At 43.2% G+C, this 24,382-nt stretch overlaps 1 protein-coding gene across 1 annotated transcript in view; it reads left to right on the forward strand.

Moving 5' to 3' along the window:
* ETV6 (ETS variant transcription factor 6) overlaps window positions 1-20,670 on the forward strand; it is a 93,937-nt gene extending 73,267 nt beyond the window's left edge. The window contains exons 5-8 of the mRNA XM_005421081.3: window positions 596-1,138; window positions 14,675-14,817; window positions 17,121-17,221; window positions 20,223-20,670. Coding sequence (XP_005421138.1) covers window positions 596-1,138; window positions 14,675-14,817; window positions 17,121-17,221; window positions 20,223-20,328 — 893 coding nt within the window. The 3' untranslated portion in view covers window positions 20,329-20,670. The remainder of the gene's footprint in view (window positions 1-595; window positions 1,139-14,674; window positions 14,818-17,120; window positions 17,222-20,222) is intronic.
* The last annotated feature ends 3,712 nt before the right edge of the window (window positions 20,671-24,382 follow it).

Below are 24,382 nucleotides of genomic sequence, written 5' to 3' on the forward strand. Positions count from 1 at the left end.
AGACTAAATAAAAGAAGATGAAAATGTCCTTATGAAGACGTAACATGCTCTTAAAATTAAGGCAGGGATCAAATATAGGGTTTCATAAAGAGTTTCTGATCAGTAGGGTTTTTTTAAACAACCCAGTTCATATTTCAAACTGAGTTATTCTCTACCTTGACCTAAGCCTCTACCATCTAAAACTTAACACCTAGTATTTTCCTGGAGGCATTTTCCCTTTTTTTCTTTCCCTTCTACCTTAAAGTGCTCATCATGGTTGTAAGAGCAATGACACAGAGAGACCTGAATGGCAGGAGAAAAATTTCAAAAGAATTGTGTAGAAACACACTTTCTTTGCAAGTCTTCAGTCAGCTCCTCAAAATGGGATTTCTCTTAGTGTGTTTCCCAAGGAACTGTTTTGACATCGTGGTGGAGGAAGATTGTTTTCATTGTTTTCATTCTGTGTAGAAATTAATAACTATCTGCATTTATGCGGAACTTTACTGGGCATCTGTAGGTCACACAAATAAAAAACATTTACAAGCCGTCAGCAGTAGATCTACACCTTGATCACAACAGACAATCTGTATTTTGGTGACTTTTTTTTCCTCCACAGATAGCTTTGTGCAGAGAACCCCGAGGCCATCTGCAGAAGCAGTCCACCACAACCCCCCAACCATTGAACTGTTGCATCGCTCACGGTCGCCCATCACAAACAACCACCGTCCATCGCCAGACCCCGACCAGCGCCCGCTCAAGTCCCCCATGGACAGCACCCTGCGCCGCCTGTCCCCGGCCGACAGGATGCCAGGGACAAGGCACCAGCATGAGAACAACCAGCAGGAGCCCTATCCTCTCTCAGTGTCCCCGATAGAAAACAACCACTGCCCGCCTCCTTCCGAGGTGCTCCAGAAGCCCTCCAGCCCTCGCCAGGAGAACACCAGGGTCATCCAGCTGATGCCCAGCCCAATCATGCATCCTTTGATACTGAACCCCAGGCACTCCGATTTCAAACCACCGAGGTTGTCTGAGGATGGGCTGCACAGGGATGTCAAGCCCATCAACCTGTCCCACCGAGAAGAGTTAGCTTATATGAACCACATCATGGTGTCTGTCTCCCCTCCCGAGGACCACGCGATGCCCATCGGCAGGATAGCAGGTAAGGGACATTATTCTACAAGCTACACCAAAGCTGGTGTTCTTCATTCATAACTAACCATGCTTTGTTTTAAGGGTTTCTTCTTTCCTTTTGCTACTCTGTGACATCAAGATTTTACTGGCATTGTGCAAGTTTCACTACATCTGTGGCTTAGGCAGTGCAATATTAATACATGAGTTTCATAACAGGTAAGCAGAGGTGCAGAATGACTTGCCTGTGACCACAGAATGTGTAATTGCTATTGAAATATTTGCGTCCTGACACTTGCTACCTCTCCACCCACTAGCAATCCATTCATTTCCCAAGATACCTATCTCTGAAGCCTTGCTTTGCAAAGAGAGAATTTTCCAAGAGTTCCATTCACATTAGTGTCCAGTCCTGTGAAAATGGAGAAACCCTCTCTCAGTGGCTTTTGAAATAATGCAGTGTCAAGTCCATTATGAAGCTGGCAGGACTAATGAAGTACCACCTCAGAGTCCTACTTCATAGCCTTTCCTGGGCTTCTCACATCAGGACTGTCCCTTTTTACAGAAACGAGGTTGGCTTTGTCCCACACAAACCACAGGCATTGTCTCACTTTTGTTATCGTAAATAACTGACATCACAACCACTGCATCAGGAAGCTGAGGTTACAGAAAATGTTTCTTGTACTCCAAAGGGAACTGTAAACAGGGAGAGGGGGAAGAGGAATCCAACCACTTCAGAAATACACTGAATGCCCCAGTAACCAATTTCTTTTGAGAGATGCAAATACACACCACACCCAGAAAGATTCCATGCAGTTGTGTCAGCAATGACCTGATGTGATCCCCAGCTTCTGTGAGGTATTACACATGTCCACAGAGCTATGAACACCTTGTTCTTTTTTGTCCTTACATGCCTTAAATTTGTTACAGATGTGGTGCTGCTTCAGTTTTAATGAGGAAGATTTTCTGTTGTCTTAAGATTTGCCCCTTTAAATTCCAAAGATACGTATCTTACTATCTAGTCAAGATCAAGCACAGCAAGGACCATGATCCTTTCACTAACAGAAAGATGAGTTACAGAAATTAATCCTTTGACATTTTTGCCAGGCTGACATTTGTCTCTCTCCTTTTGATTTTTATTACCCACAAAATTCTCAGCAAGTTAATAAATATACTTAAAGTTATGGCAGAGAAAATACCCTACTGGTCGCATCACTGGAGATTTCCTTCCCAGAAAGTGTTTTTGGTAGATGAAGGCAGTTAATCTTTATTTTCCAGAGGAAGACGTTCTTTAAGAATAAACCCTAGTCTGAAATAAATGTAAGAAAAAATATGGAGAGTATGTGGTGGTGTAAGTTTTTAACTTTACTCTTAGGAATTTTCTTACATAGTTGGGAATCTTAGTTTCTGCACGTTGTGCAGTGGGTCCAGTGACAACAGCCCCAGTAATTCCCATGTCCTTTCTATCCCTATGTTGTTTGCAGGGCAACAGAGCCCAAGCCCTTGGAAATCTGGGCCTAACACAGTTGCTTGGCAAGTATGTGTAGCCATGAAAAATGTTTTCCAAAGGCTAAACCTGCAGAGTTAGTTGCTTTCTCCTGCAGATCCATGTTTTGGCTGAGACCCACAAGCAAGGGTGGCATACCTGAAATAGCTGGTGAATTATTTAATGCCAGAAAAATCTGGAGTGTGTTCAAGCATTTGGTTCAGATGAGGGCAGTGTTTTATGGCCCAGGGTTGGGGAATTACAGAGCTCATGGTTAGATTGATTCGATTTCTGCTGATAAATTGGCCAGTGTACTTTCCATCAGTGCCCAAGTCCTTTAATTGTAAAAGCTCACATGCCTCATTTGCTGTACAGGTACAAGCTGCTGCTTCTGTGGTTGGATTGTAATGGCCCCTGAACTGTAGAGACACCCTCTAAAGAGCTCACAGCTAATTTAAAGGTGATAAAAACTGGATTACTATCAAGCATTTAGATAGCCCATCTTCATGCCTGACGTCAACTTCACTGGAGCTGTTGAATTCAATGGCAGCATTCTTAGGCCCCCTAGAAAGAAAATAGCTTTGTATCTGCTTCCCACCCATCTCTCAACTCTTGCCAATAAGTGTTTTATTTTTTATGTCATCATAAATGTATTTTTCATCTCAGTGTCCTCACCTTTACTGCCGTAGTTAACATGGAGGTGCTTGACCAGCCATGCTTGCCATTTCAGTGTGAGAGACCATGAAAGGTGTGAGATGTGGCTCTTAAACTGCAAATGTACATCAATGCAGATAAATTCTTCAAAGGGGCTTTTTAGAAATCACTGGCATTACTTCTATTTTCTTGATGAGGATGACTGATTGGTTGAAAAGATTTACCAAGAGTCCAGTGAAACGATTGACCAAGAGTCCAATGAAAAGATTTACCAAGAGTCCAGTGGCAGAGTTAAGTACTCAACTGCTTACCCTGGTGAGAAGAGCCTGGACTTCCTATGGCTTAACCACTTGGATGCAGGTGATTTTCAGGCAGATAGTGATGAGGAGCTGCTAGGGAAGCCTGGTAGGCTGCTGACTAAAACCTTAGGCAGTGCTCTAGATCATCTGTTCCCAGCTCAGATGTTTTATATTGTAGAAAAAATTTCCCGGGACTTAAGACACCTAACAGCCTCATGAATCTGTTTACTTGTAGACTGAATGTGTTTTTAAATGCAGCATGCAATTAGTTGGTGCTGAGAAAGAAAATAATGTTTTTGCTTGCTGCTATACACAAATGCTCTATTTTCAGGAGGTCGATCAATAAAGCTCTAGACTTTCTGTCAGACAAAACAATGACCTCTACTCATTGGCTGACTAATCTTTCCTACCTTTTTATGTAATACCACTTTTCAAAATATTAATTTTACTGGTAAAGCACTTTCCCTTTTACAGCAAAGGATTTCAAGTTGAAGGTCTTATTATCTTTTCATCTAAGGCCATTTAACACTTTTCTAGCAAAGCCGGAGGCATAAAGTATCTTTATATTACTCATTAAGGTCACATATATTATTCATTATTGGCTAGAGTTGATTTTGAAAATTGTGGTTAGCTATCTTCTCAACACAGCATGCTCAAGTCTTTTGCATAGCTTTGTCAGAACTGGAGGTCATCATGTTGAGATGACCAAGAAGCAGGTTTGCATCCCCTGTAAATACACCAGGCAGGGGATAAACTAAGTAACTCAGGCATCAGTAGTCTTCTAATTAACAGCATGTGAAAATGTGAAAAATATTAAATACTCCCCTCAAAAGGGGAGTTCAGCAGAGCAGTGTAATGGAGAGTTTTCCCTACTGGAATTGTTAATTTAAAGCAGCAACACTTTTGGTAGTCAAGTCCTAACTTGGACTCTAGCAAGCAGGCATTCTATATATGGTTTACTCTTTTTTAGTAGTCAGTCTTGGTTCCCCACAAACTATCTCCAAGGATATCTCTCCCTGTGGGGTGAAAATAGATACCTTTTTTTCTTTTTTTTTTTTTTTACGCAGTTGCAGTTTAAATCAAGAGAGGCACCTCAGATTAGCCCTTCTGCAGTCTGGAAATTCTACTCCCCATGAACCTCAGACTCCAAAGGTTTTGTTATCAAGGATTTTAGGGCTTTGATATCTTGTAAAAGGTACTTCCCCAAGGTGCAAGAGGCAGTTATGGGACTATCTGACTATAACAGGGTTGGTTTCATCCTAACCTTTATCACATAGATGTTGTCTTAGAAACATCCAAATTAAGCTAATGACATGGTGGTATTTACCTCACTTTTGATTCAGTCACTTAAAACTCACTAAAACAATTCTAGATATTTCTTGTGAGGGGGAATACATTGCTGAGCAGGTCCCAATTTGAGATTTCCAGCTCCCAATGTCTTTTTCTGTACCAGCTCTAGGACTGAAAGACTTGTTCACTAATCCACAGCATGCTGAAATCTGAAGGCAGTTGAGTCCTGTGCCGGGTGTTATCTATCGGCGTGCTGCTCTTATCAGCTGGGTTACCTTAGCAACTGGGCTGTATCTGACTTCATGAGCTGCTGGATTTGTTTCTTCCCCTTCAGGAGTGTGAGGAAAAGCCAGGCAATGTTTAAACTGTTGGGAGGCACATTGTCTGCCACTGTATTGGTTAGGCCCATAAAGCCATTGACTGCTGTTGGAATGAGGATGGACAGGATTCTTACCCTGCTGAAGTCGTGACAGAGGGCTGCCTCCAGACTTGCTCCTGGTTTACCTCAGCCTCTCACTGTGCCACACATCCTGAGAGTACAGGGGTGTAGCATGAACCCCATGGATCTGTGGCAAGGCATGTGTGACATCTCAATATAAACAGTCTGCTGGCCAAAACCAAAAATGCAGTCCCATGGTAAGAGCCCATCAGCCATGAATGACTCACATTCTGCTGAAATCTACAGAACAGCACTTGGGATGGGCGTAGGCTCTGAGCATGGGGAGTTCTTCCAAAGGGGTTTGATTGTTTTGTGTGGCGACAAGAGTTTGGAGGGGGAACAGAATCATGGATTCTCCTCCTTTGTTTGAAAAAATTACTTGTGTGGGAGGGGAAAAGACAGGAGGGGACACTAGAATACCCCTTTCACAAATACAGTGCTTTAAAAATGTGCAAATCAACTGGTACTTTTTTCTGTTTATACTCTGGAGCTGGGCTGGAAAGCTTTTAAATGAGGATAAGAAAAATTAGGTGACTGAGCTGTCAGGTTTGTAACAATAGACATTTAGAGTTTAAACATGAAAAGATGCCATACTTCAAACCACTGCACCTCAGCAGTGTCTCTTCACTACTTAGCTACTAGGACCAGAGCCCCAGTGCCCATGTCTGCTCCAGATGTGTCCATGGGACATTTACAGATGTGTCACATTATAGGATAATCTTCTGGGGTTTTTTTAACTCATACACCAGCAAAATCCTTTGTGCAAATGCACCACATTAATTTCTTGTTTATAATGTGTTACAACACATTAGTTTCTTTTTCTTTCAGTACAAAACAGCTGTACAGGCACAGTTTGCTATGCAGTGGCATATGCTGGGTGGTAGGGAGGGAGAGTGGGAAAGGAGGCAAAGAACAGTTGTGCCTCCGTAGTGAAGAGGGTGAAAACCAGCATCAAAGCACAACTTAGAAGTTACAGGTTTTGTAACTGATACCATTTGCCCTCACAGAAGGGCTGGAAAAAAATGATGAAAAAGTTAATATTGGGTACTACTGAAAGGCATTTAAAGAATAATGCAGACATCAGGCACAGACAGCCACAAGGGTAAATCCCATGTAACTAATTTGCTATCTTGGTATGATAAGATCACCCAGCTAGTGGATTGAGGGAAGGTGGTGGGTATGGTTGTTCTGCATTTTAAGGAAGGCTTTTGGTACTCACAGCAGGGTCAAGTTGCATGGCTGTGGGATGAGCAGGTTCCCAGTACACTGGGTAAAGAACTGTCTAATGGCAGGGCTCAGGGGGCTGTAGTGCATGGGGCCACATCTGGCTGGCAGTGTTCCACAGGGCTGTTCCACAGGGCTGTTCCACAGGGCTCACTTCTGGGGACTGTCCTGTTCAATGTATTTATCAGCAATCAGGACTTGAATGCATCTTTAGCAATTTTCCTGATGTTACCAAAGTGGGGAGATGCTGTTGGCTCTCTTGAGGGACAAGATGCCTTGGAGAGGGATCTGTATAGATTGGAGCATTAGGCTGTGATTGGTGGGATGAAATCTGACAACTCCAGCTGATAGATTCTGCACCTCGGGTGGAGCAGTGCAGGGCACAAATAGAAATGGGGAGAGAAATGTCTGGGGAACATCCCTGCACAGGGGGGTCTGAGGGTGCTGGTCAACACCAGGCTCCCCATGAGTCAGCAGGAGGGCAAACCACATCTGGGGTGTATCAAACACACAACTATCTTCAGGAGAGCACATAACATTGCAATAACATTGGAGCCTACCTGTGTACTCACCTGAGACTGCCAAGGCTGTCTTCTCCACTGACTTGAGTGATGAACCCAGCAGGATGTGACAGCACAGAAGTGGCCGGTGGGGTCTGGTGACACACAGACTTTGGGGGGCAGCTTTGACAGGATGGTCGCAGCAGCTGAGCAATTTCAAGTTACGGACTGGCAGCCTAGAGAAAGCCAAAGCAGTTCTTTGGCAGTTTTAAGTTGTAAGTGGTAGAAGTTCTGGTAGTAGCTGTTTTCCAGGGAACTGACCTTCCTTCCTGTAGGGCAGCAGCTCATGCAGACAGATTGGAACCCTGCAAGAACATGAAAATCCTGGTGTAATGCTGGCCTGTCACTTGCATTTGGATATGGCAATGATAATGTCACTGGCCTTGTTTCATCACTTGCTCTTGCAGTTGTGTATACTTTTACATTTCCACTAGATGCCATGTCTCTTGGAACCCCTGAGGAAAGCCAGACTGCTGGAGAGAGTGAAGTGTGGATGAGTGTCAAACTCATAGAGCTCATATTCATAGGAGTTTTCATTATAACCTTGAGAGTCTTCTTAACATGGCATTAACAATTAATTTGGGCATGAAAGTGGGCCTTCCCTGCCAATTTAACTAATGACACTCAAGCTCAAACCATGGCTGAATAGCAGTGGCTTGGATAGGTGGTTGTAGATTTTCTGTGAAGTGTGTTGCTTCACAGCTGTCTCATTCTTACTGCACAGTTACAGGAGCAGAAATTACAGTCTGGGCTTGTTCAGGTCTACTCAAAAGCCGGGACTGACCGAGCCAGAGTAAAGCTCAGGTGTTTAGATTTCATTCTTCTCATTACTGTACTGTAGCACCCATTTGCATCCCATGGCTAGACAGATAAGTGGCTTCAGAGTACCCTAACCATCCCTTGGGGTCAGCAGGATGTTAAGAAATTTGCCTTTTAATGGAAATAGGTCCCTTATTTTCCCTGTATACTGCACACTTCCTTCAGGTTAGAGTCGTTTCAGTAATTCAGATTTTATTCTACAAAGCAAACTTGGATCACTTTGAAACCTCTTAGTTAAACCAGGAGAGAACACTGTTTGTTTACAGTGTTGACACCACTCTTCACTGTCTCCAGAGACAGGCCTATTTAAGTCTGGCTTTAATACCAATCACTTACAAGCACACACATCAGTTTATGTTCATTCAAATGCAAACATTAAACTGGAAAGGCTGTTCTGCATCTCTGGGAAGGGAAGGGAAGGGAAGATAGTAGAGATTCTCACATTGTGGGGTTAAAAATTATTACCCTTGTTGGGAATGCCTTTGCCACAATTAAGTAATTCCTGCTTTTGCCAACTTCTCTAAAGTACAATTCTGAAGGTAAAACATCATTCTTAATTGTTAAATTCCCATCATTAATGTGTTTGGCTGGTTTTCTGATGTCAGAGAGGTTGTGAGGTGTTTGTAAGAAGTGCATATGAAAAGGCAGAGGTTGAATTTCTTTTCCAGTCATTGCCTTTCATGAGCAGTAAAGCTGAGGAAAAGCCACAGGAGAATCAGAGAATCAGTTTCTTTAGCAGGAGTCTTTTCTGCCATTGTGGTGGAGCAGGAAAAGAACAGCACTTGAAGATAATACTGAAAATGCTCATCTATTTGGTGGGGATGGGGAGATGGAGCAGAAGAAGAGGAGAAGAAGAAAAAATAGAAAAAATAGAGTATTTTTTGTAAAGACAGATACAACAGTCTTTAGTTTTCAAAGACTTCATCTATCAAATGGTCTGTGATCCATCTATTACACATTCCTTGTGATTTCAGTGCTCTTCTCTACAACCACATGAGGTATATTTTGAGGTATATTTTGGATCCTCCTTCCCTGTACAAGTTTTTATTGCCAAAGACAGAGCTTGGCCTCATCTTGCTCTGTTATTTTTACAGCCTCACAGTACAACTGTTAGCAGCATGACTGTCTCAGGTTTCCTCTCTCCTTCTGCTTGATCTCCCACTTAGTGTTTGGGTACAAGACTGAAGCAACATGTAACTGTTGTGTTGTGTGATCTGGCAACCTCTTTACTCAGCCCCAGCTTGAATTTACTGAGCTGAACAAACAGTTGTCTGTCAGGAGGTTTCTCCACAAAAAAACATTGGCTTTACTGTACCAGCTTACCATCCTGCTTCCAGCAGCAACATTCACAGAAAGAAAACTATTTTCCCTCAGTGACCTGGACATGGATTAACAGACATTGATGACCAGGATGCTCCATCTCAGGAGTGGTCAGCGCTCCCCCAGGCCTCAGAGCCATTTGAACCCTTAACCATGAGACTTGGTTACTTTTTTCTTTTGGTTTTCTCTGCTAAAATGATAGATCTTGAGGCTGGACTGTTATCTCAACACAGCACAATGCTCCTGCAGCATGTCTGTTAAGGAAACTCCCCAGTCAGACCATTCCCAGCACTCTGACAGTGGCATTGCCAAGGTCAGAGACTTTCTGGGACTGAAAGCCCTTCCCCAGCTCCAGTGACTGTGAATTACATCCGTTCATCTTTTTGACACCGTGAGCATCATCACCATGATGTCTTCACACACACTTCAGGTGTTCTTAGAGAAACCAGAGTGCCAGAGAACTTCCAGGGTTCTAGTCATGAGTTTCAGTTGTGAACAGCCATTGTTTGCTTCACTCTGAACAAATGCAGCTGAAGCTCAAATCAGCTTGTAAAATAAACAGGGCTGAGCTTGGGGAACTCTTCAGCTGGTAGAAATCACAGAACCATTTAAGTCAAATGATATCATGCTGGAGAGATTTTAGGCTAACCTACACAGCAAGGGGTAAGGCCTCAGCTGATGTCAGAGGGAGTATGACAACATTCCTTTGGCATCTCTTCCTGTGTGGAGCCATGTTGGGCTCCAAGGCAGTCATCAGCCAGATCAAACACTTTTTATATACTGCTCTCCAGTGCAAGATGTGGGTGGGTCTCACAAAACATTTCTGTGGTTACAGAGGGTTTTGGTAGTTACTTCATGAAGAGGGCCAGCTCTGCACCATGGGTCCCATTTAAACAACAGAGGGCTCAGATAGAGTGTGCTTTAAGGAATATTTTAGTGATGGGGAATGTTATATCCTGAACAAAAGAGGTCTTTAGCATGCAAATGCCTATATTGTTAACAGCATTATTTAGTCCTAGGGAGCACAGATGTGAGACCTCTCACTACTGCAACATGAAGATGACCTTGGCCAAATGAACTGGAGAAGTCATTTGTAATGGCTGGACAAATATCAAAATACTAGAAACCTAAGATCCATAATGTTTCATTTACAGATCATTCTGAGATGGTATTTCAATTCTAAGGGATATTTATTACTATCATGTAGCTTTTAGGAAGTATTTATATGCTGGTATTCTTTAGGTGTGTATTCAGAAGACTCTGCCTAATCAATTAATAATAACATGGTTTTTATTAGCAGGAGTGGGAAACTGCTGCCTCTTGCACATGTAGGGCAGTGCTTATGGCAGACAATTTGAGAACCAGCTAAGTACTCTACACCTTATCACTACCTTGTACACAACTGTAAAAGTCCCTCTGGAAGCATTAGGAAGGTTGTAGCCATACCTCTCCATTTGAAGCTGCAGTTTGCCCTAATTCCCAGCTAATTACACAGCTCAGACTTGCTCAGTATTACAGCTAAGAAAATGGTAGGGGATGGAAGTGCCAGTGTTTAGGAGCCCTTTTCACGTTGATGAGGCCATTCACCACTCCACCTTCCCACTCCCAGCTACATCACCTTAAAGCCTCTCAGTCCCAGCTCTATCTGCAGCTAAATCTCTGTAGCTGCAGAATGTGCAAAGTTCAACCATCTGAGTTCACTTGAAAAAAAAAGTTTGTGTGTGCTAGGGGGAAATGATGTTTCCCTGTGCTAGGAAGGCATAGTTGCTTTCTAAGTAAGCTTATTTTAGCCAAAAGGCAGGAAATCACAGCATGCTCAAACAATTTAGGTACCAACCCTGACTCAACTCCCTGACTGAATCTCCCACACTTTTAAACTTGCTTGGCATCAGCAGCATCCATGTGCTTTTTGCTATTACTCCCTAGCCAACACACACCCCTCATGCAGCAACTCCTTCAGAGGCCTTCTGACAGCCAAGGAAGAGATTGAATCTTCATGGAGTCATTTCCACCATCCAGACTTCCCTCATACAAGTGATTGACATTTACAAAACAACCAGCCACGTACAAGTCCTTCTCGCCATTTCCTCTGTCCTTCCTAAAAATACACATCACACTTCTGACCTTCCTGGAAAATGCAACTTTCTGTATCACAGAATCATAGAGCATCCTGAGCTGGAAGGCACCCCCAAGGATCATCAAAGTCCAGCTGCTGGCCCAGCACAGGGCTGCCCAAGAATCCCATGCCTGAGCAGGTTATTTGTCATTTCCAGCAGCCTTTTTGTGGAGGTGCCTCTTTTCCTAGCAGAGAAGCTCCTTTTAAAAGCATTTTCTAGCATCACCTCTTCTTGGGTTTTGACCAGTTTCACAGGCTTGCAGATGGGCTCTGCTATAATCCAAGCTCTGAGAGTTCCCAGGTAGCCTGGACTCATTGTCTCTAATGTCCTGTTAAAGATGGTCTCTGCTGGTAGATTATTTAATTAGTGATCCTCTGTCAGTCAGGGAGAACCCTCCACACCTCGTATTTTTTACTGTGCAATCTGTGGAGAAAGATATGTAGGGCAGCCATTTGTGGTTAAAAACAAACAAAAAACCCTTGAGTGCCTGTGCTCAAGTTCCTAAAGGTGTCCCAAGTGAAACTAGAAGGAAGGAAGCTGCTTTAGGTCCTGTGCAGGCAGAGCTCATACACAGGTAAAGTGTGCTGCAAAGCATCAGCTGCTCCAAGATAAATAACTTGTGCTTGGAGCTCTCAACTCTGGGGAGAAGAAATGCAGTGAGCCTGAATCTTTCCTGCTGGTGTTTAATGCTTTTTATTTTCTATTTGCAGTGGCTTGAGACACAATTGCCACAGTTGCCCTGATGCTCAGTAAATTACTGCAACTGAGTCATATATCTGAATTTGCTGATAGACAGCCATATGGTTTGAAATCAAGTTTTTAAGTGGTTGTAGGAACCAAGCAGAGTTTTCAAGGATTTCAGTTTTATTGTTGAAGCAAACAGTAGTCTCAGATACTTGGGTGGTTGGAGTTTTTTGTGAATTCCACCAGCCTACTAAATACCTCTGCAAGTCTGAGCAGCTCAGTCAGTTGAGAATATGGGATGGGGCCCTTGATCACTTAGGATTTTTCTTGTGAAGATCTCAAGATGCAGATCTGTTTGTCTCATTTGAAGTGTATTTATAGTCAAGCTTTGCCTGAATCCATCCTAAAAACTAATTGAACAATAAAAAAACCAAATCTGCACTTGAATCCTAGCTCTTCTTACCCTCTGAAGCTCTCCTTGTTTCCACCTGGACATCTCAGGTTGATTTTTTTTGTGTGCTTCTTTGGTTTTGTGCAGAAGGGGGCCCCGGGTGTGTGTTTGAATGTGAGAGAGAGGGATTAAAAATAACATTGCCTATTGCAAATTAAGAGGTGAAAGTAAAGAGGAGTGTAAATCATATCCCTGCAAAACTGTAAATATGATCTGTAACGTGCTGTAATTGGAGGTTGTCTGCCCTGGGTTGAACATTCAAGAATATGACAAAGCCTGACATTGACTTGCTGCTTCAGGAGCACCATCCCTCCAGCTGACTCCAAGGATTCTTGAACTAAAAAAGACATTTTCTATACACTTCTTGCATTGAAGAAGTTCTGGAATGAATTGCACGTATGTCAAAGAACCACTTAAGCAGGACCTTACAACCCTTTTATCTGAAAACCCCCCACAATATTAAAAGGCACAAAGCAGAAGAGCAATATAATCTCCCTTGTCTTGAATCATAAATGAAGTGTAAAAAATAAGATTTTTTTTTTTGTGTGTGTGTGTGTGTGTGTGTGTGTGTGTGTGTGTGTGTGTGCAAAAACAGTGACAGAAAGGCAATGTAAGAATTGTGTTGTGAATTTGTGAGGGGGGATTACAGAAATTCAAGTGGTAGAATTCAACTTCAGTTTTCAGACCTCTCACTTAGTCCAGGGAAACTTGTGCCCAGGTTTCATTTTTTAAATTAAAACCTAGAAAAATCTCCAGTGGGGATGGACATTTTTCTGTGGAAAATGTTTTCCTATGAAAAATGATAATGAAAAGAAGGTTTTTCCAAGCAAAAATTCTTGTCTCTTGCCTTTCACATTTCTCCTCTTGTAGATGTCAGGGATGAGGTGACCATTCAGCCAGAATAGGAACCTGTGGTTTTTGCCAGGTGCCATCTCTTCAAAACAAAATGCTTTATTCTTTGTAGGACTGGCAGAGAGAGAATAAAGCAAGGGCACTGGCAAACTAAGCTCTGGTTTTTAGACAGTACTAGTGTCAGAGATACTCTTTGCAGTTTGGAAGTGGGAAAATAACTTTAAAATCTCTGTCCATTTCAGGTGTGCCCACTAAATGTGTTATTCATATCCTTTTTCAAAAAGTATTTTATATTCCCATGTCATCATACCCATTATAACACATGCCAGCCCCAGACAGACCGACAGGAATAGAAAGACAGGCTGACAAGAATCCATTTTAGCATTTAGAAGCTGGATGTCTTTGGTTGGCAGCCCTTGAACAACTCTAACAAGCCATTTCTCAGAGGCTGGTATTGCTTTGAAAGTAAAATGCAACCCCACAGCCACTTCAGAAATCTGGATAGCTGAGCTGTGAAAACCCTGTTGTTTGTGACGGCAGCAGTACCCCCAGCTCTGTACAATTCACATTCCATATTCCATATTCCCAGTTATTCTGTGCTGCACACACACATTGCAAACAGGAAGTAGGAGCAGCTCAGTTCTTGGCTTCCTCAGTCTCAAGAGACTGCCATGAAACTGAAAAACACTAAACTAAAACTTAAGTGTCTGTTAGACCTTTAATTAGCAACCTAAGGAGTGTTTGCCAAGAGGAAATTTGAATTCAATTATCCAAATAGAAAGTATTTAACCTCTCAATAGCACTCAAGTAATTATAATACTTAGGTGTTGTTTCTTTTCAGGAGCCTTAAAAGGTAAAACAAAAAATGAAATTGAAAATGGGAGAAGCTGTCAGTTTTATATCACATGGAGTCTACAAAGGAAAGCTGTAATATTGCCCATGCTTTAGACTCACATGTTAGCACAGAAAAGGGCAGCCTCAAGCAGGGAGAGCAGCTTGCAGGATTTGTGGTTTCTCCACTAAAACAGCCAGCAACAGTATCAGGGCCAGCTGTGTGAGCTTTATGTGCTTCAGTACAACCATAAACACACAACTAAGACCAGCAGGTCACCTCACACAGCTTTTGATGAGATGGAGATGCTCTCTCAGTGTCAGGAGAACTGGGATGCATCAGAAGATGCTGTATATTCCAGTCCATTTTGCAAAAATTCCTCAATACCAGCCAAGCCATTTTTACTTCAGGTCGCAGCGGCTGTTTCAGCCCTGATCCCAGCTGTCCTTTCACTATACATCCATCCACCCAAAAACTTTCCAGAATTAATCACAAGGAAAAAAAAAAGGAAAAGTAATTCTTTTCTTGTTTCTCTCTTCACAGACTGTAGGTTGCTTTGGGATTATGTTTATCAGCTGCTTTCTGACAGCCGGTACGAAAATTTCATCCGATGGGAAGATAAGGAATCCAAAATCTTTCGGATAGTGGATCCCAATGGGCTGGCCCGGCTGTGGGGAAACCACAAGGTAAGGGAGCAGTGCCATTTTCCTCCTGCAGCACTTTGCCTCTTGTAGCATCACAGGATTCAGTTATAAGCAGGGGGAAAGAAGAAAAGATGGCAAATAAATTACTACTGGCAAACTGGAATCTTATTCTGTGTACATTAGAAATAGAAAGCATCCATCCTGAAGCACTAAAGCCTATTCTTCATAGAGAGTACTGGTTGGTTTGGTTTAAAGGCCTTTGGTTATAAATGCATGTAATTATAAAATTATAAGGAGTGCAAGAATGAACAATCCTTCTCTCTCAAGGCATCTTACTTCTCAAAACCTGATGCTGAGGATATTCTGGTGAGAAGTAGTTTACAAGGAGCTGTGTACTACAGAGCAGGAGCTTTCTGTGTTCCTGTCTGCAGCAACTCCCAGATTTCACAGGCTGCCCTGTGACAGACACAAAATGCTGCAGGATTATGTATTTCCTTCTAAGAGGGCAGGTCCTGGTTTGTTCTCTGGAAAGCCATTACTGATTTTGATAGTTTGGGGCTGAGTTATGCATAGATATTTCTGTATATGTATATAAGTATATTCGTATGAATGTATGAATAGTCAGCATGGATTTACAAAAGGGAAATCATGCTTGACCACTGTGATATCCATCTACAACAAAATGATTGGCTCAGTGGATTCAGGGAGAATGGTGGATACAGCTTATCTTGATTTTAGAAAGGCTTTTGAAACTGTCTCATAACAGATTCAAAGACACACTAATTAATGACCTAGACAAGAATACAGTGAGGTAGATTGAAAACTGGCTGATCTGCTGGGCTGCAAAGATGGTGATCAAGGGCACAAAATCCTGTCACTAGTCATTTTACCCCAGGGATTGATTCTGGGGGCAGTACTGTATGTCCATTAATGACCTGGATGGTGGGATAGATTCTCAGACAACACAAAACTGGGAGGAGTAGCTGACACACCAGAGGGTTGTACTGTCACCTGTGTGGTTCTGAACATGCTGGAGATATGGGCTAGTGGGAATTTTATGAAACTTACCGACTTACCCAACCTGCACATTAATAACTGGGCCATAAGATCTCATGCTGGGTGTCTAAAACTGAAGCTCCTTCAGACCACTGGCCACTTGGGCAACACAGTGGCCTTTCAGCATATAAGAAATGGAAGAAGCACAAACAGTATTTCAGGGAGGTTTCCAATGAAGAGTGTAGATTTTACAGGGAAGACTTTGTCCCTGTTAGTGTTTCATTGCCACAGGAGTTCCTGATGTGGCCTCCCATTGCAGAGTTATTGTAGTCAGGGTAAGCAGAGGGGGTCTGTTCTTACTGGATGTTTGAGGCAGGTGGATCAGTTTCCTTTGGTGAAGCCAGACTCCTGACATGGAGACTCCCAGAACAAAAACCTGCTTCTACTGGTTCAGTGTTTCTCACCCACGGCGAGGCAGTTGCTGTACAACTTGTGCACACACAGCTTTGCCAGTTGTGTCTCTGCTGGGAGTCTGTGCCAGACAGCAACCACTGCTCCTTGGTGTAGACATAGCCTAAGGGGCTCATCCTGCTCTGCCAAGTCCCTAATTTGGGGACAGCTCTGCTGCCAGTGCCTATCACTTCTTCCTTGTGACACTCAGCTTCAGCAGAGCCATCTCCTCTGGGGGCTGAGGAAGGTTATAATGAATTATCTCACACTTCAGTATACCCCAGTGCTCTGGCCATGGCCTTTGGGGCCAGCAGCTCCCAGAATGAAGGGGAGGATCTGTCCCAGAAGCAGATGTACAACCCAGCTGGTTTCTTGGTTTACACCTGTGTAACAAGAGGAGAAACAGGCTAAGAGTCCCCACAGTGCTCTGTGAGCATTAACTAGTTAATGCAGGGGAATCCCAGAGGAACAGTGCTCCAAGCAGGGATTGCTGACAGATTCACTATTTCCAGGCTTTTACAAAAGGTGTTTTGATTAAGAACAGACCTGTCACATCCCACTTGGCATGAGCATCTCTCTCCACCTAATGTCTCCTCCTGTAGTTAATTAAGTCTTTTGTTAGCTGTGTTCCAAGAAACTGTAGAAAAGCCTTGCTTGTAGTTCTTGTTAAACTCCTTGCTTAAATTGCCCTGTGTGGAAAGAGACCCACAAAACTTAGGTGATGAGGGCTGTGGGGGCAGAATGGGCCTGCAAACAGCAAAAAATGGTACATGTAATTTCTTGGACTGTCTTGGTTACTTTAGGTAGCTGTGATAGTTCTGCCACTCATTTTGGGGCTTAGGAAGGTTTTAATTAATCATCTCAGCACTTTTTTTCCTTTTTTCTTTTGAAAAAAACAGAACAGAACAAATATGACTTATGAGAAAATGTCCAGAGCCCTACGCCACTACTACAAACTAAATATTATCCGGAAGGAGCCAGGACAAAGGCTTTTGTTCAGGTAATTTTCTTTCTTTGCCATTTTTTTCTATGGACAGTTAGTTTTTGAAGATGGAAGATGGGACTGTGTGTAGGATACCTCATTGCCACAGTTACAACACAGGTGAATATGGCCATACATTTGTAAAAGCTGTATAGAGCAGTGCTTCCCAGCTTTTAAGGCAGCCCCACCAATTTACAAAAACACAGGCCTGTCTCAATGATCAGTGGACACATTAGAAGTCTTGTCACTGCTTTGTGCAGGCTGTGCCATTGTTTAAGACCTTAGATAAATGGGTTCAGTCAAACTGCTGGAAAAGCTACTCCAAATGGACTTCTCAAACACAGCTGCCTATGAAAGCTGAGCAGGGATCAGGCATTTCCTCAAGGGCATTGCAGAAGAGAAGCACTCAATGACCACGTCTTTGGTGCTGCCTGGAAGGAAGAGAGGGAGCTGCAAGAGCTGTTCCTAAATCAGCACAGCTGATTGGAGGATATGACCAAGAATTTAGGAAACAGAGCCTGAAACAGCATTAAAGCAGGGAGCTGCTTGTACAAGCTTGAGAGTGAGAGCACTCCACTCCTCTTCAGACAACACCAGCAAATCCTGGTGCACATCTGACCCTCAGAGCACTGAACTCAGACCAAAGACTGCTTTGCTGTCAGTGGCCTGGATCTAACAGTGTGAAGGAAAGAAGCAGCCATGGGCAAAATCAAGTGTTCAGGAGTAAATTTTTTTTCTGGTGGAAAGTTAAAACAAAGTTGCTCCATCAGTACCAAGGGTACCTGTATCTCTGTGGCTTTGTGTGAAGACTGCTTTGCCCTGGGGGAATTCCTGATGCTGAACATTGAATGTGCTTCTCTTCAAGCCTTCCCTTCAGTGGGGGCATACACAAACAGGAGTCCATCTCTTCTCAGCCAGGCTGCCTGTTTTCTCAAAACCATTGTAGCTTAATGCCCTTGGAGACCTCACTTGCTCTGTCAGACTTGGCCAATTTGACCAACAGATTCAAAGGTCACCAGAGAGCATAAAGCATGAGCTATATAAACTTCATTTCCTTTGGAAACTGGGGAAAAAAAACAGCAAAACATTTCTTTGCACTATTCCCAATAAAAACTTTTTGATGTTGTTTTCTTAGACCTATTTATATCTGAAGAGAAAAAGAACAGCTGCAAAAAATCAAGTTATTAATGTGCCTTTCTTGGCTATTCCTTGCAAGCAGAGAAATAATAGGAAATGTGACTTTATGTGCAGGCAGTTGTCATCTGCAAATATCTGTATGGAGCTTTAAGATGGAGTCAGAAAAGGATTTCTAATAAATTGACTGGGTGTCTTCTGCAAGAGAATAGATCACAGATAGTGTGTCTTAATTTTCATGCAGTTCTGGGTTGGGTTGTTTTTTGTTTGTTTTTTTTAATGCAATCAAATGCTTTTGGAAATGCCCACAGTGTGGTTTCCTTGATGTGGCTTAAAGCCCAGGCCAGAAGGAATACCCAAAGTCCTGTGGTGCAGCTTACATCAGCCCATGCCCCACATGGAAAGGGGAATGGGTCCCATGGCAGTGGGACCACTCTGTGTTTTGATTTCATTGCCATGCAAGATCAGCAGGACAGTCACAGGGTTTAAATCAGGGCACAGTCTGACCGTGGGCTTTGGTGCAGCGTGTAGCCAGGCACTGATTCACCACTCCTGCATACAAGTTTTTCACCACTGTAACACTGTTTGTTGCAGCAGCATTTTTCCAGCAGTGACACAGCAGTGAGTCATAGCCCTTTTTTTTCCCCCTAAATGCATATATGCGCATGATTTCCAAAATTAGAAGGGACGGCAAAAGGTTAGTTCCAGGCTATGCTGTGTTTGCTGAGAGGCTCTAGCAGTGACCATTCTGAGTCAGTGCTAGTAACAAGGCTCCTGCTGGTTGTTTTTGTTTTCACTGGGGCAAGGACACTGAGCATATCATCAACCTGAAATAAAATCAGCTCTTACAAGTAACACATTTCATACTGCTGCATGTTAACCAGTACGTTGTTAATGAAAGACTGTGAAATTTTGTACCACTTCCAGCATAAACATCTTTCATCCTAATTTCTCCAGAAGTGCTTGGGAGTTGGGAAACTGATTTGTGTTGAAACCAGTGTTTCATCCTTCCTGTGCCACTCTCTCTTCCTACATCATAAAACTGAAAATGAGAAATCAGAGCCTTTCTGTGCTACCTCTGTGAAGTAGTACACAAGTGTCCTGGCAAAAACCAAGACTGCAGACTTAAACTGCAGGCTGGTGGATGTCCTTTCTCATTTCCTGCTGCTGCCATGCCTCCCCAGAGGCAGTTTCTGTCTCCAGCACCCTGCAGACTTACTGCCTTGAGACACTGGTGCTGGGAGCCGTGGCATTCATTACAGAGGATGCTGCCTCACTGCAGTCACACTTTTTACAAACACAGGAAGAGACTGTCTTTACTCACAGTTCTCTAGCCCTAAACCTTTTCCCTTCAGGGCTTTTTACATTCCTGGAACTTGTTCTGAGTGGGACCTTGGCTTTTTCCCCCTCTGTTTCTTTGGTGTTTCATGTTGTTCTCACTCACCTACAATGCAGACCTGCACAAACCAGTAACCCTGTGCTTCCCCACACCTTGCAAGGGCTTGTGCTTTGAAATATGCTCATGAACACCTTTCATGTCTCTGTCACCAGACACCACACATGAGTATACCTGGGCCACGCTGTCATCTGACATGAAAAAAGCAAACAATATGAGGGAGAAGAAATAAACAGAATTCTTTGGAAAAATCTATGGGTTTGGTTCAGATTTGGGCTTTCAATAAGCCAGGGTAGAGGCCAGTGATTTCTTTGTTTCCTTTCAAGGTATGGAGGAGGGAAAACACCTGGGGAGAACTGGGAAATACCAAGGCTTTGGGAGGATACAGCAAAGATTACCTTGAGAGCTGTAGAGCTCAGGGGTCTCAACAAGCTGATGAAGATAAAAGCTGAGACCCCTGAGAAATGCACTTATTTCCCTGTTTTGCAGGTTCATGAAGACCCCAGACGAGATCATGAGCGGCCGGACAGACCGCCTGGAGCACCTTGAATCCCAGGAACTGGATGAACAAATATACCAAGAAGATGAGTGCTGAAGGAAACAGGTGCAGCACCTCTGTGGGTCCAGGGGAGGAACATCAGCCCGATGGTCGGCACGGTTTGGGAGGGGAAGCAACAGCACAGGAGCAGTACTTGAGGTCACTGCTTAGCTTGAAGACCACGCAGGACCTGAAGCACCTTAACAAAACAAACTCACCGGCAGAAGTGGTGCTGGCAGGAAAGCCAAGGGGAGAAAGCCTGGACTTATGCACTACTTCACTGTTCCTACAAAGTCTCCCTTGAGTTTTTTCTTTCTTTTTGGTTTGTTTCAGTTTTGGGGTTTTTTTGTCTTTTTTTTTTCCCTAATAAACATGCAGTTTGACTTTCCTTATCTCACATAGGACAAGACATCAGATTATGCTTCTTCTTTTTTGTTTTTTTTTTTTTTTGTTTGTTTTTGGAAGGCTTTCCTATGGAAATAGAGTGCTCTTATTTTCTGTGCAAGTCTCATGACACAACACTGCATAAACAATAGCAACACAGAAGGGATTTGCTGAAGGCTTCCAGTTTGCTTGGATCAATTTATATGTGCTGCCACTGGGAAATGTGTTGAAGCTACCAAAAGAATTTCTCACACATACCTGTCAAATGAAGAGGAGACACCCTTCACATGTAGGCTGGGCTGTCATCCCAGCATAGCTTGGGCTCACAAAGAGCACTCCAAGTGGCTGTTAACTGCTGGAATATGGACCAAAACCAATCACCTAAGTGCTCCAGAGAGGAGAAAAATAAATGTGACAAACCTCTGCAAGTGACTATCAGTTAACATTTTCCCTCCTTCTAGCAAAGAAGTGGTAGAATGGAGGAGGGGGAAGGGAGGGTGGGGACAAATACATATATATGTGTGTATATATATCTAAAAGTTCCATATATATATAAAAATATATATGTAATCCCCCCCAGTATATTCACAATGCAGAGTTGTGAATTTCAGTTCAGAGTTTTCTATAAAAAGAAAGACTGAAGTCTCTGTAATTACAGAAGGAAGGGGTGTTTCTCATACCTGCTAGCAATTTTGGGGTTAAAGGTGAAGGACTGTTCCTTACATCATAGGGAGAAAGCAAAGGGACTCATCACATGGTTTGTATTACTCAGAAGCCTCTCCAGGATCATTTTGTGCTGCTGGAGAGGTAGATGATTCACCACTCCAAAATCTGATGTTAGAGAACTAGAGACCAAATAGCTATACTTATATCTTGTAATTGATTTTGGCTTTGTTTTGGGATTTGGTTTTTTTTTTTTTATGCCTCCCACTGCCCTCCCCCATCCTACAGCTCTGCCATCAAGGAAGCTTGTCCCAGCTTGCCTGTTTTTAACATGATTTAAGACAAGAGAAAAACAAACCCTACATCTGTGTTGCTTTCTTGGTTTGGGGTTTTGTTCTGGTTGCAAGGTGCCTCCATTTGGTTTGCTGCACTGAGGGTGCTTGGCATGAGGCAAAGAGCTGTGCCTAGTTTGGTCACAGAAAGCTCAGCAGTCCTTGATGCCCAAACAAGAGAAACTGCTGGCCTGTTTCATTTCACAGCTTGGACCACCAGGACAGGAATGTCTGTGGTGTCCAGTGATCCATCAGCAGGGGTCCTTTGAATGGAAGGAAGATCTAGCAGCAGAAATGATGCTTGCAGAGGGAGAAGGTTTATAGGAAAAGTACAGGAATCACATGGTGCCTGAAAGAAAGCATGTCCACAGCAGTGCATTAAAAGCAGAAAGCCTCTTTAATGGAAACATAAAAGAAACTAGATCTGGAAAAAAATCAAAAAGTTAATCTAATCCATTTCAACCAAAAAACAAGGTACATTCCCATGATAGAGCTTTTATCAGCTATTAAACCAACATGACATTTGCTCTTTCCATGTATTTAACAAGAGGGTTAATCTATCCAGGAAAAAATGGCACTCTGCAATGAACAGTGTCCCCTGTGTTTAAACAGAGATAGGCCAATCTCACCAAAGACTTTATATTGAGTCACAGGTCGTAGAAGGAACAGCTTTGTTAAGGGTGTAGATAAGCATCGTACAACAAGGAGAGATTTTTCTGAGCCAGTATCTGATGAGGAATGACAGGGTGTACATTTGTCCCTGAGCTTTTCCCAGCCATGTTTTTCTATAAAATCACAGTCAGTAAGTTACAAGTTCCAGCACACCACGTACTTGATCTGCTCTGCCTCAAAATAATGGACAGGGGAGTGTTTTTTAGCAATGTGTCACCTGTCTGTGGAATGACTCTGAAGTCCTTGGAGCTCATGAGGCATGAGATTGGGAAACACTGTGCGACTTCAGTAGTGACAGATCTGAAACCTAAGGTCACTTGAGACCAAGGGCCCAAGGAGTTACTCTGTCACATTGCTCAAGGGCCCCCAAGTTGCAGCCAGGTCTCAGGAGCTGGATCAAGTGGTGAATTTGACAGATGGAGTGTGATCAGAAGTGCCAATGTAACGAAAGGCTCTAGCTGGATCCTTGGGTGTCCAGTGGTAGAAAGAGAAAGCTTTTGCAGAGGATGATTCATCCTCTTTACTGCTGTGGTCTAGACAACTGCATAACTGCATTACTTTCTTCAGCCTGCTGTTATAAGATGGTGAGGGAGCAAAAAAAAACCAGTAGAGACTTTCTGCATAAAGTGCTCTGATGAGTCACAGCTTTTTGTCATGGCCAAGGTGCACACTTCAGAATACAGAGAACCAGAGACAATCCACCCATTTCCTCACCATTATCTACCAAATTAAGTCCATCCTCAGCACTGGGTAAGACAGGAAAATCACGCATTGTCCAGTAGGGAAGCTTTAGAGTGGAAATGTTCACCTTTACAAAGAAATGCAATCACTTCCACTTGCACAGTCTAAGTCAAAGGGGAAAAAATGTTTGTGGCTGGTGGAAACTCTTCCCAGTTCACACATAAAGGACATCTTAAGGTCATCACAGCCACAGAGGTTTTCTCAAGGCTGATGCTAGTTGGAACGAAAGAAGCCTTTGACCTTGGAACAGACCAGTCCCACAGAGGCCCTTTCTGTCTCCTGCCAGGTCTCCAGGTGCCAAAGGGAATGGTGTGGGTGACACTGGAGCTGCCAGGACTGCAGGGCCTTGGGGCCTGTTGTGGGAACTGCAGGACTTGAACTGCTCTTGGGGTCTTGAAGTGAGTTTATTAGGTATGACTAAAAATAAAAAAGTAGTGGCGGGCTAGAGCAGCTGCAGGAGGGAGATTCCCATTGACCTCACATCCACTGGGAATGCAAAGACAACATTAACATCCTGAGCCATAGGAATGTGTCGATGCCTGCCAGGGCTAGCAAAGGTAACTCTGTCTTTCCACCAACACTGACACCTGCCTTCCTCCCCTCCCCCAGTTTCTGATTTCCCAGTGTAGAATTTGCCAGCAGCAAAACAGCCAAACTTTCTGCCTTTGCCACCAGAGCAAGTGGGGAAAGGGAGAAAGCATTTCATCCTTGGAGACACACAAAGTCACCTGGACACGGTCCTGGCCATTGTGCCTGGTTGGCCCTGCCTGACCAGAGAGGGTTTGACCAGATCCTTGCCAACCTCAGCACCCAGAAAGGTTCTGAGTGGCTAAGTGGTTATGCAAAGGTTAAGTGGGACCTTCATTGTCATCACCTTGCTACAAGCCTCAACAAGCCACAGGTCAGGCAGGCAGGGCACGCCGCAGTTCCACAGCAGAATATTTTCTGGATTAAAGTTTGACACCTGTTGACTGCCTCTCCATCCAGAGAACACTACTGGGGCCCTTTCTGTGAACACTAAGTTGCTGCCATCCTCCCCATATTTCAAACTCCACATATGCATTCTCCAGATCTTTTTTGTCAGACTGCAACTGTACGCGAATCCAGAGTTTGAGGTCTTTTTTAAAAAAAAAATAAAATTCTAGTGTTTTTATTGATGATGGCTTTTGTTTTTTTAAGGTGTGGGGCTAAGGGACTGAATCAAATGAATGTAACAAAACAAAAACAAGCCTATTCTCAGGGCCAGTGAGTTGCAAATAATTTTTAAAATGCTTGTAATTACATCATCTCAATAAAATAATTTAATATAAAAGCAGGAA

This window comes from Geospiza fortis, unplaced genomic scaffold (assembly GCF_000277835.1).
Source record: "Geospiza fortis unplaced genomic scaffold, GeoFor_1.0 scaffold10, whole genome shotgun sequence".
NCBI classification, from domain to species: domain Eukaryota; kingdom Metazoa; phylum Chordata; class Aves; order Passeriformes; family Thraupidae; genus Geospiza; species Geospiza fortis.